This window comes from Pygocentrus nattereri, chromosome 1, assembly GCF_015220715.1.
Source record: "Pygocentrus nattereri isolate fPygNat1 chromosome 1, fPygNat1.pri, whole genome shotgun sequence".
NCBI classification, from domain to species: Eukaryota; Metazoa; Chordata; class Actinopteri; order Characiformes; family Serrasalmidae; genus Pygocentrus; species Pygocentrus nattereri.
The window spans coordinates 16,904,826-16,920,960 of NC_051211.1; the positions used below are offsets into that span (position 1 = coordinate 16,904,826).

A 16,135-nucleotide genomic window follows, 5' to 3' on the forward strand; every position below is an offset into this window, starting at 1 on the left:
GTTTCACTTGGGAGGGTAAACAAATCAATCTGGACAATGACTATGCACCGCGGGTGCTTGAAAAACGAAAAGCATACGCAGAAGTTCGAAAAGTCCTGAAAGAGAGAGGAATTCGATTTCAAACGTTATACCCAGCCCGACTACGAGTGAAATATGAGGATGGATTCAAGATGTATGAGACAGCAGAGGAGGCAACAGAAGATATGTCAAAGAGAGGACTCCCCATAGGAGTTATCAAGCCACTGGCGACGTTGATGGAACAGCTGCAACAGCTTACCTGGCACAGAGTGGGCGGTCCAAGAGAATGTGCATTGCTCAACAGGCGTAAAGCAAACTACAAGGAGAAACTACAGCCCTTCAGACGAGACCGGCCTCCAAACGACGTGGTGAAATCATAGAAAAGAATCATGTGAAGAAACAGCACTGGTAAAATTGTGCCCTGATTCTAATCGTATACTGATTAACGAAAAATACAGGGTTGGCAGTGGGTCACCCACGTTTTGCCTATATAATCAGAATATGAACAGTGAACTCCTAATTTAGCCTAGTAGACTGTATTTCACATATGATTCAGGGGTTAACGGTTTGGATGGAACTTTCATGCGATGCCATAGTTAAGGGCCCTCTCTATCGTTGTCGAGAGAGGGGTTCTCCCTTAGAGCCACCTTTCGGCTCAGACAAGGTCGTAGAAGTGACCTTAGTGATGGAAGTCACTCAAGTTTGTTGTTCTGAGTTTGTTTTACATGTTTGCATTTTTTACACTGTTAGTGAATCATTTTATGTTTATGTGCTTGTTTTGGTAGTTGAAACCAGGGAGAGAATTATTCATGTCAACAAAAAATCCAATGGAAACTATAAGAATAATTTCATTGAATGTTAATGGTTAATACTCAACCCGATTAAGAGAGGAAAGATTTTGTCTAAACTAAAGAAAGAGAAGATACAAATCGCACTTTTTTTTTTTTTTTTTTTTTTTTTAAACCTGTCAGGTCTGGCCATTTTTGCAATCGGAATGGTAATCCGAATGTACTGATGTACCAAACATATTTGTTTTCACAAGAAAAAGCTCTATAGGTTACTAAAGCCTATTCTTGTTAAAGTTTTTATTTTATTTGTTTGGCCAGGCCTGACAGGCAATAAAAAAGAGGACAGGAAAGAAAGAGAAGAAGGGAGGAGAGAGAAAAAAAAAAATCATAATAATGATAATTAAGTAAGTAAATAAATAAATAGAAAAAAATAATAATAATAAAATAAATAAATAAAAAAAGAGAAAAAACAAATAAAATAAGTAAATAAACAGACAACTAAATAAAAATAAATAGATAAATAAGTAAGTAAATAAATTAAAAAAAAAAAAAAAGGGAGGGGAAAAAAAACAATTATACAGATATACATACATATACATATTCACATATACATATATACACCCAGACATAATTCTACTATTTGCTGCTACATACATACACATGTTTACATATCTATACATATGCCTCTATACATATACACCCACCCACCACACACAATTCTACTGTTTGCAGCAATGTGTATATGTGTGTATATGCGTTCACGTGTCATGTGTCATGGAATGTGCTCAGCAATGAGGGCAAGAAGCCGCAACCATGCCCCCGTGGTCCAGAGACAGATAGGGAAGGACCCGGGGGACCCGGACCATCCACAGCCCATTAGGAACTCAGGAGACCTGAGGCCACATGCTCCGACGGCCACCGCGTGCACGCCCCAGAGGACGAAGAATGGAGGCCCCAGACAGAGCGCCCACAGACAAAGGGCAAGTGACCGGAGAGCCAGAGGCAATGAGCAGCCCACCCCCCCCGGCAGGCCAACATCCCCAGCATGAGCCGAGCATGCGGCCCCCGAGGGCCCAGGCGCCCGAGACCGGCCGATCCCCGGCAGGACCCCCCCCCCATGCCAGAGAGGCCCAAACCACCCTCAGGACACAACCGCCAAGGGAGCAGGGCAGGGACCACGCCAAGATGTCCAGCCATGCACCCAGGGACCCACAGGACACCCATACCCCGGGGGGGGGCGGAGTCGGCAAGCAGCGGGGAGCGGTGGGGAGGGGTAACTCCTGCCCACCACCATGTACCACAGATGTCCAGGCTCAGCAAGTCATAGACCTAGGCCCAGCTGTCCACACACACATGTTCACATGCACCCACACACACCCACACCCACACTCGCACACACCAGTCACCCACTCATGCATACACACGGAACATACATGGACTCACAGTATCGGCGGGCGGACACCAGCACGGGTCAGCGGTAACCCAGGGTGGCAGCCATCCCGGCCCCGAATGACCGGCCGGTCCCCCCACCAGGCAGGGTGCACCAAACCGGGGTGTGAGAGGATAAGTGAGGTCACATCAGCAGCGCCACCCACCATCCACTGAGTGACACCTGCCCCCCAAAGCCCTGTGTGTACTGTACTGTGTCATGAAATGTGTCATTGTAAGGGGGGAAAAAAGGGGAGGAGTGGGACATCACGCATCACAGCGAGCAGAGCCAGGTAGGTGGCCCTACTCACTGTAGCATGGGCCCCCCTCCCCCAGAACCCCCATGTGTAGTGTGATGTTTGACTGAGTGGGAGGAGGGGAAGGGTCAGGATAAGAAAGACCGAGAGGCAGAGAACTACCCCTCGGAGGAAGAGAGCCAGCTGGCGCTAGCTCACTAGGCACCCCGGTTTCCTACACCCGGCCGCGGCGCAGGGAAGGCCGGCCCTGGGCCCGAAGCGGCCACGACCCCAGGACACCACCGTGCTCCAGGCCGGCGCCCGCCCACACAGCTGACACAGCACAAAACATACACACCCACACGCACACAAGAGACAACAATTATCACACATACACATACTCACGATTACAATACACATACTCACAATTACAATACACATACTCACAATGACAATACAAACACAAACAACACACACCCACACGCACACAAGAGACAACAATTATCACACATACACATACTCACAATTACAATACAAACACATACAAACACACACACATACATACCAACACAAACACACTCACCCGCACAAATCACACTTTTACAAGAGACACATCTCAACAATACAGAGCATGCCAAATTAGCAAGAAAGGGTTTTAAGCAGGTATTTTCCTCGCATTACAGGGCGGCACATAGAAGGGGTGTGGCAATACTGCTATACAAAACGTTGAATTACAAACACATATCTGAAGTTAGAGATAAAGAGGGCAGGTTTGTGATGATTACTGGGAAAATAGAAGGGACATTGATGAGTGTCCTGAATGTGTATGTCCCGCCGGGCAGTGCCTGGAATTTTTATAGAGAGGTATTTGATTTAATGGTTACAAAGGCAGAGGGGGTTTTGGTATGTGGTGGGGACATGAATATACGTCTGAATCGTAGACTAGATTGCTCACGGGTGTACCCAGAATTAAACCAAATTAATAAAAAGATGGTTCTGTTAATGGAGGAAATGGGGATCATAGATATCTGGAGGGAGCAAAATCCATCAGGCAGGGACTATACATATTATTCCTCTCCTCACGACACTTATTCTAGATTAGATTATTTTTTTATGTATAGTAAAGATCTGTATAGAGTGGAAAAATGTTCCATAGGATCAATGGATATTTCAGATCATAGTCCTGTTTATTTGTCCCTATATATGAATAAGAGAGTTAGATCTACAACTTGGCGGCTGAATTCGAATATATTGAATAACCCACAGATTAAAGAGCAGTTAAAAACAGAAATAAACACATATTTAGAATTAAATGATAATGGTGAAGTGACACAGCCTATACTTTGGGATGCTCTCAAGGCTGTGCTAAGGGGCAAGATTATTGCTATCACTTCCTATTTAAAGAAGTCCAAACAGCAGAGGTTACAACATTTAGAAATCAAATTGAAACAGCTACAGAACAAATATATTACTAGTGATGATATCAGGGTGAAAGAAGAAATAAATAGGATAAAAAAGGAGATTGACACTATATACACTGAAGAAATACAAAAAAAAATGTTATTCTTAAAGCGACAATACTATGAGGTTGGAGGAAAATCTCTGAAATTGCTATCTTATAGACTGAGAAAACAACAAGCTAACAATAATATCTCTAAGATAAGAGATCCTGATTCAGGAAAGCTAGAGTGTAAGCTTGAGAGGATTCAGCAGTGTTTTAAAAGATATTATGAGAAATTATACTCTCAACCACAAATTAATAATGAACCGCAGATTGAATCTTTTCTAGCCTCAATAAATTTACCTTCTGTTACAGAGGAACAAAACCAAAATTTGATAGCAGACATAACAAAGGAGGAATTGTATTTTGCAATAACAAAATTGAAAGTAAACAAGTCCCCGGGTATAGATGGTTTTACAGCCGAGTGGTATAAGTCATTTAAGGAACAGTTGACTCCAACGTTACTGAAGGTTTTTAATTGGGTAATTCAGAAAAAAGAAATTCCACCTTCTTGGCGAACCGCAATAATTTCAGTTATTCCAAAGGACGGGAAGGACAGGGTAGAGTGTGGAAATTACAGACCAATTAGTGTATTAAATGTTGATTATAAACTATTTACATCTATATTAGCACGAAGAATAGAAAAGATATTACCTGAAGTAATTCATTTAGACCAGACTGGCTTTATCAAGGAAAGACAAACATAGGATAATATTAGAAGGACATTACATATTATTAGATACATCAATCAACATAAATTAGACGCCGCCTTCCTGAGCCTGGATGCCGAAAAAGCCTTCGACTCGGTCAGGTGGTGTTTTCTGTATAAAGTTTTATTGCAGTTTGGTTTTCACAGAACAATAATTGATGTATTCCGAGCGTTATATGATGGTCCATCTGCCAGAATTAAGATTAATGGCTGCATTTCAAATTCCTTTATTCTGAAAAGAGGAACAAGACAAGGCTGTCCGGCCTCCCCCCTCTGTTTTGCCCTGTTTATTGAACCACTGAGTCAGTGGATTAGACAAAACCCTGACATCAAAGGGATAAAAATTATGTCGCGAGAACATAAGCTTGCTCTGTTTGCTGATGATCTATTAATATACTTACTACGGCCTACACAGTCATTGCCACAACTAGTAACCTCTCTTGAAGAATATGGGATACTTTCAGGGTATAAACTTAATATTCAAAAAACCCAAGTAATTACGTTGAATTATGACCCACCTGACCAGATTAGAAATAAATAATAAATATAATTTTGATTGGGAGGCACAATCACTCAAATACTTAGGGGTTAATTTATCTAAAGATACCTCAAAATTATATGAGATTAATTTTTTACCCATAAATGCCAAAATAAAGTTAGATATACAGAGATGGAATACCATACCTTATTTAGGCTTACATTCAAGAGTGGAGGCTATCAAAATAAATATGTTGCCAAAACTGCTTTATCTTTTTCAAACTCTACCAGTAGAGGTATCCTCCCAACAGTTTAATGAATGGGATAAGTTAATATCAAGATTTTTGTGGAATGGGAAAAAACCTAGGATTAGATTTAGAACACTGCAGTTGAGAAAGAACAGAGGAGGATTGAACCTTCCTTGCTTACGAGACTATTATTACGCAGCTCAGTTAAGACCATTAGTCTGTTGGTATAACCCAATGTATTCATCTAGATGGAGTGAAATTGAAAGATCACTGGTTCGGACAGTACCAGTAGCAGCCATAATTGCTGATAGTATATTGGAAATTAAACTGATAGATGAAAGTAATCCTTGGATAAAGCTTGCATTAAAATCATGGCGTGAGATAGTTAGATTATATAATATACAAAAATCATCCAGAATTTTAAGATGGTGTGCATATGACACAGATTTTTTCCCGAATGGGGCTGATTACCGATTTCAACTCTGGATCCAAAAAGGTCTCACAAATTATTCTACTTTTTTGGACAAGGGAGCCTTCATGAGCTTCAATACATTACAACAAAAGCATGGTTTAGAGCGAGACGACTTCTACAGATATTTGCAGGTTCAACATTATTTTGATCAAAACATTGCTAAATCAATAGAAATAAAAGCAGAAGGAATCATAAAAGTTTTTTTTATTGGCAAATAATACAGGGATTTGTAATAAAATTATTTCTAGAATGTACAACAGCTTCCAGCAGGCTAAATTGGAAGATACACTATATGTTAAGGAGAAATGGGAAAGGGAAGGTAACTTTCTTATTAGCGAAGATGATTGGTACAGGATATGCGAATTGCAGTGGAGGTCGACTCGCTCTGCCATGTGGAGGGAATTTAATTGGAAGAATGTCATGCGGTACTTCATTGTCCCCCTGCAAAAGCGACACTTGGACGTTGGTACAGAATGCTGGAGACACTGTGGCCAAAGAGACGCTAATCACTATCATATATCCTGGGATTGTAAAATTCTTATGCCATATTGGAAGGATATACACAGGAATCTGGAACAAATATTTGAGTGTGTCATCCCATTCAAATGTGAGGTTGTATATTTGTGCAATATCCCTACAATATTGAGTAAAAAGGACAAGAAACTAATGCTTATACTCTTAACAGCCAGCAAGAAAGTGATTACGATGAGATGGTTAAACACTACCCCCCCCACTGTGAATGAATGGCTGGACATAATTCACGAAATATATATAATGGAAGGCTTATCTTTCTCTCTTAGTATGCAAAGAAACAAATTTAACCAGATATGGAAAAGATTTATAGAGTACATCAAACCAATAAGATCAGATTTCCATTCATCGTTACAAGGATAAATAAACAATTTATTGAGGTATTGCTTAAAGTATAGTGTGTATGTAAAACAAAACCTCTGTCCCTGAGTTTTTTTGTTTGTTTTTTTTTGTTATTATTTGTTTATTGTTATTATTATTGTTATTATTACCATTTATCTCATCCGTGTAAGTTTTATGTTTATGTTTCCGGGAAAACAGGAGGAAGCCTTGTATTTATGTTGTCTTTTGATATGTAGGAAAAAAAAAGTGGAATGTAAGGTCTTTCCTTCCCAAATAAACACAGAATTAAAAAAAAAAAAAAAAGGATAAAGGATGTGTTAAAAAAAAAAGTGTCTCAAAAGTCACTGAGTCTAGCAGCTCAGGCAGGCATGAGGCAGGGAGGCATTTACTGCAAAAGACTCAGTTGTATGAGCCCATAACTCATAACAATAATATAGCCATAGTGCGTTTTACATATAGCGCATTTTAAGTGACACCAAGGTGTGCGCACCAAAATGACTCAATAGCAGTGTCTCCAACCCTGCACGCTGTCACAGAACGCAAGGCACTTCATTCAAAAAGAATGTGTCTGAAGGGAGATTTCCTGGGCAGGTTTGCCTCTACAGGTCTGTCACATCATTTCACAGGCAATATTGCAATGACGGAAGCGCTCATATAAACATTACTGAATGCCAGCTACTGGGACAAGGCATAATATTGAGTTAAGGCTGATTACGAACCTGCTGCTCTCTGCATCTTTCCTAAACATCAGTTTATTTTTCTCCCCTAATCACTACTTAGTAACCACTACACTATCCCTTATTATCTTGCTTTAACTTTCAGGTTTTCAGCTTTGAGCTAGCGTCCCTGTGAATGCACTTTGAATATGAAGCTCAAGGTATTCAAAAGTATATTTGCCTGCCTGCTGCAAACAACTGGACTGCTGAACAGTTTGGACTTTTTATCTGTCTTTATGTATACATTCCAGCTGTCTGATTTTATGTCATCTTCACTGGGGTTAATGCTTTGTTTGGGTTTATGTTAACCTCTTATTATGTGTGTAATCCTGCTGCTGCTTTGTCTCAACTGGAAAACTTAAAGTGGTGATGTGCCAGCACTGGTTAGCATCCTGCCATCATGGTGGTGCATAGGCCTCATGTAACCCACTGTGATGTCATTAAAAATTAGTTGGCACCCAAAAAAGGTAGTCTTGCCATTGTACCTAAAGGTCAGGAACCAGTCTTGCTGGTGGTTGTTTATCAAATATACACCCGCCTTCTTACCAGAAGTGTCTAAATTACTGTCCCTCTGTGTGACTAAATCATGGTAGCATTCTTGTGACCTATGATTTCAGTTTCATGTTGATGAAGCCTCACACAAAACAGCTATTGAATTCATGCTTTTAACCACATTTGATTTTACTCAGCACATAACTAGTCTGACACATACTCATGGTCACACTGTAGGTTTATGCATGTCATAAAGTTTATTAACGAACATAAATGGAATTTTGGATATTGCAATATCAGACCACTACTGCTTTTTGGTCTGCTTCTGTTGACATGAAAGAGAGTAATAAAGATGAAGAAAAAACATGTAAACAGTGCATGATATGGTCCATCATCATAAAAGAATAACCAGTTACTTTGACAAAGGTATTTTGTATGGATTTGTTTTTAACCTGGAAGAATTTTACCTCACTGAAAAATTTGTCTTACCTTCACAGTGCTAGATGTTTTTGCTCATCTTTTCCAGCAACTATTCCAGACTGCACTGTATCCTTTACTCTTCCATAAAGACATGCAATAACATGCGATTATTTCTATTACACATTTATTCCTAAACACCATAAGTAGTTGTTAGCATATTGTGACCAGTGAGGCAAGCAAAGTGGAGAACAGCAGATACACACATTCAATTCAGTTTCCTCTTTTACGAGACTGTTTGATGAGAAACTGGCTGGTTGTGACATGAGTCACATAGTTCAAAAGGGGAAAATAAAACAGAGATTCCCGATTAAAGGAAACATGTGACTGCCACTCACTGACTTAGTTATATGACTGATAATGCTTCAGAAAACACGGCAAGGGTCATTCTACAGAAACATCCATTTTTGTGTACCTAGCATTTACAGATATATTACACTTGAAAAACATGTTAGGGTTACAGTGTATTTATATTTTTAAATGAAGCCATAAGTAATTTTAACAACTACACCATCAATTTAGCAATATTGGCCATAATATCAATCATATAGAATTCCAAGCACCACAAAAGTGCTCATCCCCACAGTCAGGTGTAAAGGGTGAGACCATATTTTGAAGTAAAAATAACACATTTTTCTTCCTTTCACCTACTTTTCGAGGATCTATGAAGAAAAGCTAATGTTTAGTCCACTGTGCCTTTCAGGTATTAGACATTTTCTCATTTAGCTCATGATTTTATATGAAGCTTTTCGCTGAGGTCAGTGGTATGACCTATTTTATTCCTACATAATTGTGAAAAAAGAGAATACAAATGGACTAATTTACATATTCTAATGGATATTCCATGAATGACGACATGTGGTTTGGTGCTTTGTAGCAACCATTTTGTAACATTTTGCATTTTTTATTAAAAAAGTCATGGTGTTTCTGTTACTGGTGTTACCTTTCTTGTGTGTAACACCAATGAGGACTGGTCACACTAGTGACTCCTGTGGATAGATATAAAAGTGGACGTTTCTTTAGAATGACCCACAAACATTCAAACAGCTGATGCCATCAAGGCCTTTTTCCAAATCATCCATTGCACAAATTACCCCTATTTATCCAGTCCATTTAGTGAGGACTTTAACTTGGCCTATTACTTGTTTTACAATGGCTTCTATAATGTTCTATAAAGTTCCTAAAACTCAGCACCAATGGAACATTATTTGTAGACCATAAATCCTTCCCTAAATAAACCTAGTTTATGAGTAGCTTTGTTCCAATTTCACTTTGTTCTTCTAAATGTTCCGCATTCAGGTGGTGGACCTGTCTTTATCAGACATCCTTCCGCACAGCTGAAGTAGAGTGTTCTGGTAGTTCCTTGCCAGGAAAAAGTACATGACTGGATCCAACACACCACTGACACAGGTGAGAGCGGAAGTTAAGCGGTTGCCGAAAGCCAATGATCGAATTTCAACATCTGATATGTGGCCTTGAGTGTGGCGTTTGATGTAAATGAAACGGTGTATGTGGTAGGGCACGAAGGCAATGAGGAAGTTGACCATCGTCAGCACAATCATTCTCACTGCTTTCTGCTGGACAAGAGTTCTCTCATGAAATATCATCATTCTGAGCTTGTGCAAAATGAGGATGTAGGAGATTGTCAGGAAGACCAGAGGGATGGCAATGGCCACCGCAGTTGACATCAGAGCTTTATGGGAAGTTTTCTCAAGGTATAGCTGATGGCACACGGTCACATTCCTTTCTGGTGATTGGATTGCCACAGTCTGGGATGTAAAAAGCACAGGCGCCATTGAAGCAGTCACTAGCACCCATGGAATTATGCAAGCTGCTTTAGCATTGGTGGCTGTCCTCAGGTTCTGACACCGCAGTGGTAGGACAGTGGCCAAAAGGCGGTCCAGGCTGATGCAAGTCATGAAGTACATGCTGCAGTAGAGGTTTAGGAAGAAGAGGAAACCCACCAAGCGACAAGACACCTCCCCAAGTGGCCAGTGGCTGTCTGAAGCATGGTAGACCACTCGCATGGGCAGAACTAGCACATAGAGAATGTCGGCCACTGCCAGGTTCAGCAGGAACACCTTGGATGAGGAGCATCTCTTGCTTTTACAAAATACCCAAAGAGCCATGGCATTACAGGGCACAGAAAGAATGAAGACTATGGTGTAGAAGGTGGCAAACCAAGCATTTTCTTGATGGGACCCAGTTGAGTAGAGGCCGTTCCTCTCCTCTTCTGAATAATTCAAGCACATGGTGTAGGATTTCTCGTTCAGCCTGAGAGACAGAGAGACAGAGAGAGAGAGAGAGAGAGAGAGAGAGAGAGATGATTTATTTAACAGAAAATTACACACAACCTCAACAATTAAATATAATATCAATTGTCTTTCAGTATTTAGGGTATTCCTTGCCTTTATTACAGCTTGTATTCTTTTTGAGGAGACTTGATTTCAGTTTTCAGATATTTTTCCACACCTCCAAAGTTCAGTCTTAGAAGTGCTTGAGTTCTGTGCCTATCAAGACCTAAGAATTCCCAGTTACAAATTTAGACTTAAAACTTTACACCACATTTTGATGTCCCATTTCTGTGATCCAGTGATCTTTTAATTTTGTTTTCTCAGTAAGGTCATCTGGACAGCTACCTGTACCAAAATTAAGTTAATTGTATTAACTAAACTTAAGTAAAATTCAAGTATATTTTTCAAATATACTTTATGTATTAAGAATATTTATATCAATGTTATAGTAGTATATTTGTATATATGTATATATAGTAGTATACTCCTATTTCAATATTATCTGGGACTAAATTGGCCATTTTTTTACTTGATATATTTTTAAGTAAATTTTGTAAAGTGTAAAGTGTAAAAGTAAACTTTGAGAATGCAACTAGTTTACATCTAAGTTTTATTTTGTACTTCAACTGTACTGTAAAATACAATGTAAGTGACCTTACAAGTACAACCTCATTTCCAAAAAAGTTGAGACGTTGTGCAGAATGTAAATATAAAAACCCATTATTTGCTGGCCATGATCTTTCGGCCCTCAGGCAGCATTGCATTAACAACAGGCATGATTCTGTAGTTGAAATAACTGCATGGGCTCAGAAAAACTACTGAAAACCACTGTCTGTGAAAACAGTTCATCACCGCATCCATAAATGCAAGTTAAAACTCTAAAACACAAAGAAGAAATCACAAATAATCAGGATCCAGAAATGCTGCCACCTTATCTGGGCCTGAGCTTGTTTAAAATGGACTGAGGGGAAGTGGAAAAGTGTCCTGTGGTCCGACGAAACAAACTTTGAACTTTTTTTTGGAAATGTCAAAACACATTATGCATGTGTTACAACAGCATTTCTCCATATTAAAAGAGACTGGGTGCTAAACTGTATATTTTTATATATTGTATACTGTATATTTTATATATTTTTCAAAAAACAAGAACATTTCTTGGTTTCAACATTTGATATGTTGTCTTTATAATATTTTCATTTAAAATTAGGTTTAAATTATTTGCATATCATTGCATTCTATTTTTATTTACATCCAACCAAATACACCCCCTCCTTCTTACCAGAATTGTCTGAACTACTGTCCATCTTTGTGACTAATTATGATGGGAATGGTGATTTCATTTTTTTAATGTTGAAGCCTCAGACAAAAAAGCTATTGATTTCATGAAACTTGTAACCACATTTGATTTTACTCAGCTAGTCTGACACTTACTTATGGTCACATTTTAGATTTAGTCATGTCACACATTTTATTAATTAGCATAAAATAAATTTCCATCTCAGATCACTACTATGTGTTTTAGTGCTTATGACATGAAAGAGAGAGTTTGAAAAATGTAGAACAATATTTTCACAATTCACAGCAGCTGCTTTTAGTAATGCTCTACATGATAAACCTCCTCTACATAACACTACATGGTATTTTAACTGTAAGATCTGCACCAGAAAAAAGTAAAGAGAAGTCTTTGACCACAAAAGTGCTGTGGAAAAATGAACAGATAAAGGCACTTCTGCAGAGCAGAGATGCAATGAAGGAAAATTGAACTATTATAAACTACGTTATTATTCAGTATAAAATTCTTAAAAACCATATTAACATGTATAATGATGCAGTACCAACAGAGAGACAGACATACTATTCAAAACTTACTAATGATGACAAACACAACCTAATAGTTATATTTTCAGAAAAGTGCTTCTTCTTCTTCTTCTTCTTCTTCTTTTGGCTGCTCCCTTTAGGGGTCGCCACAGCGGATCATCTGCCTCCATCTTGCCCTATCCATTGCCTCCTCTACTTTCACACCAACCATCTCCATGTCCACCTTAACTACATCCATAAACCTTCTCTGAGGTCTACCTCTTCTCCTTCTACCCGGCAGCTCCATCTCCAACATTCTTTGACCAATATATCCACTATTCCTCCTCAAAACATGTCCAAACCATCTCAACCTGGCCTCTCTGGCTTTATCTCCAAACTGCTCCACCTTCACTGTCCCTCTGATCTGCTTATTTCTAATCTTGTCCATCCTTGTCACTCCCAACGAAAATCTCAGCATCTTCATCTCCGCCACCTCCAGCTCAGCCTCCTGTCTTTTAGACAGAGCCACAGTCTCCAAACCATACATCATAGCAGGACGCACTGCTGTCTTGTAAACCTTCCCTTTCACTCTTGCTGTTATCCTTCTGTCACACGTCAGCCCTGACACCCGTCTCCACCCACTCCATCCTGCCTGCACCCTCTTCTTCACCTCTTTTCTACACTGTCCATTGCTCTGTATGGTTGACCCAAGATATTTGAAGTCATCCACCTTTACGACCTCTACTCCTTGCATCTTCACCTTCATATTTTCAGAAAAGTGCATTTCCTGAAAAAAATGCAGTGATTGCTAATATTTTGCTAGGTGGTCACTATGGGATCCTGGGTGGTTGCTAAGGCATTGCAAGGCAATTGCTAAGGTATCCCAAGTGGTTGCTAAGGTACTGCTAGGCAGTTGCTATTGTATTCCAAGTGGTTGCTAAGGTGTTGCTAGGTGGTTGCTAAGGTGTTGCTAGGCTGATGAGCAGTGTCCAAAAAATTTTTTGCCATATAATGTGCGCACTGTTTGTGGTATATAATTAGAGGGAGACCGATCAGTGTTTTTGGGGCCGACACTTATCGCATTTCAGCATGACCGGCCGATAGCCGATGCTGCTCAAGGGCGGGGCTGGATGCCACATTCAAAGGTGCAGTAAGCAATTCTGGAGAATGATTGTTGATATTTGAAATCTACAGCAAAACAAATACACCCATTTTCCTCAGTGCTCCTTCAAAAGCTCTGACCCCCAAACTCATTAACACTTTTTTCAGACCTTGGCAGCTTTTTTCTGACAACAGTGATATATATATATATATATATATATATATATATATATATATATATATATATATATAATCATAATCATAATCATACACCCCTCACCACATCATACAAAACATACCACAGTCAGTAAACATAAATATATATATATATATATATATATATATATATATATATATATATATATATATATATATATATATATGTTTACTGACTGTGGTATGTTTTGTATGATGTGGTGAGGGGTGTATGATTATGGTATAAGAGCAGTATCTATAGCAGTTAGTTACACAGTGTTTACTGACTGTGGTATGTTTTGTATGATGTGGTGAGGGGTGTATGATTATGGTATAAGAGCAGTATCTATAACAGTTAGTTACAGAGTGTTTACTGACTGTGGTATGTTTTGTATGATGTGGTGAGGGGTGTATGATTATGGTATAAGAGCAGTATCTATAACAGTTAGTTACAGAGTGTTTACTGACTGGTGAATGTTCATTTTATCAGTGTCCACCAACAGTATATAAGCTTGTAATATGTCAGTCCAGCATTATCAGCTGGATGAATAGTAATTGTTTAAGAGGAATACCGTGTGTGAAAGAAAGAAGTAAAAAGTGAAGTTTGGAATCTTGGTGTGACTCTAGATTCTGGTTAATGTTTAAACCACATCTAAATAATGTTTCTAAACTGAATTTTAAGGTTTACAGAAAATATCACAACCTTATTTATATTTTATTTCTGTCTGTAAGGTACTTCTTTTTCTCAAGTTGACTACTGTAATGCTTTGTTCATATGACCTCCCACAAAATAATTTTTTACTTTAGTATTTAACTATTTTTTTAATTGTTTCCCTTGTTTTTACTAAAATATAAATTTACTTTCATGTTGTATGTTTATTCTTTTGTATTGTAATTTTTTTTATTTTATATTTTTTAATATTAAATAAAAATGTAATTTTTGTTGATGTTTTGTGCAAATGTGTAAATGCTTATTGTAATTTAATGTTAGCCAGATGGCCAATGAGGACAAGGTATTAGCAATGGTATATCTTGTTTATTTTCAGCTTTAGTGTGGGAAATCATACAGCATGGAACAGGCAAGACTCAAAATCTCATTACTGATAACCCTTGAATTTTATGATAGGACTGAATGCTGTAGCTTTTTCAGTGCTTCTAATGATGATATTATACAATACAGGACGGGTATTTGACCCACTACTCTTTTGAGTTCAGAACATACACATAAAAAACTCTGCTTTCCATACACTGCATGTAGCACTGACCAACACGAACAGAGCGTTGAACTGAGCTGTGGTCATACATGCCCAGTAAGAGCATTTAGCATCTTCCATTTAATGTGCTTTAGTCGGGTTTTCCCAGCATCTAATCATGTAACTTGTAACTTAAAGTCAAAATATCTGTAAGTAAGAATGAAGGAGCAGTTGAAACATTCTTGTAGTCGTCTGTTACAAGTGATACGTTTCATTTCTGTGAAGTCTTACATCACTGCACCTTATAAGCCAAAGCTCAAATCAAAGAGGTGACTATTACATTCTATTGAATTTTCACTAACAATAAATATAATTTACTGGAGGACAATATATCACTCACTACATTCCCACTGATCCTACAGTTTCAAGTATATACATTCTGTGAGACTGTATTTCAGTAAAATGGCACTTACCAGTATTTTCAGCAGTCCTCTTTTAGTGGTAAGTATGTTTTAGAATGGTGCTGGTGTGTTTAATCTTTCCCTATTTGTCATTTCAAAAGACTCCTCCTACATATAATACATATTGTAGCCTCTTCCTCTTTGGTTGCTCAGATCTGCTTCACATGAAGTGCTGGGGTAGTCATGGTCTGAAGGTTAGGGAACTGGCCCTGTGACTGGAAGGTCACTGGTTCAATCCCCAGAGCCAACAGCAGTTGGGAACACCCAACTGCTCCCTTGGCGCTGTGAATAGGGCTGCCTACCGCCCCAGGCAAATGTGTGTATGTGATGTATGAGGTGAAATTTCCCTGTTGTGGCACTAATAATGGTCACTTAATCTACTCTAATCTAAACACTATCTAATGTCAGACTCATCTGGTGATCTTCTTGTAAAAGCATCCAAGTATAACATATAAGTACTGATCCTATCGGTATAAAAAAAATCTAATCTTAAAATTGTTTTTAAGAACATTGCTGTTTATTTACTGTATTAAGTTAAGTGATACTTTTTCATCCCACAAATGGGGAAATTCCACCTCCGCATCTAACCCATCCGTGAAGTGAAACACCACATACACACTAGTGAATACACACACACTAAGGGGCAGCGAGCACACTTG

The 16,135-nt window shown here is 38.7% G+C and overlaps 1 protein-coding gene across 3 annotated transcripts in view; it reads right to left on the bottom strand.

Annotated features, from left to right (window-relative positions):
• Positions 1–16,135, bottom strand: part of LOC108414367 (uracil nucleotide/cysteinyl leukotriene receptor-like) — a 30,076-nt gene that overhangs the window by 12,030 nt on the left and 1,911 nt on the right. Inside the window, exons 1-2 of one of the 3 annotated variants that reach the window (XR_005130089.1) lie at positions 15,489–15,616; positions 8,448–10,709 (exon numbers count right to left, since the gene is read on the bottom strand). Coding sequence is in view for 2 of the 3 variants with exons in the window: in XM_017687212.2 (XP_017542701.1) it covers positions 9,731–10,687 (957 nt within the window). In the remaining variant the exon portion in view is untranslated. Of the gene's footprint in view, positions 1–8,229; positions 10,710–15,488; positions 15,617–16,135 lie in introns of those variants that run through there. The other 2 variants (XM_017687212.2, XM_017687211.2) reach the window with 2 other exon arrangements.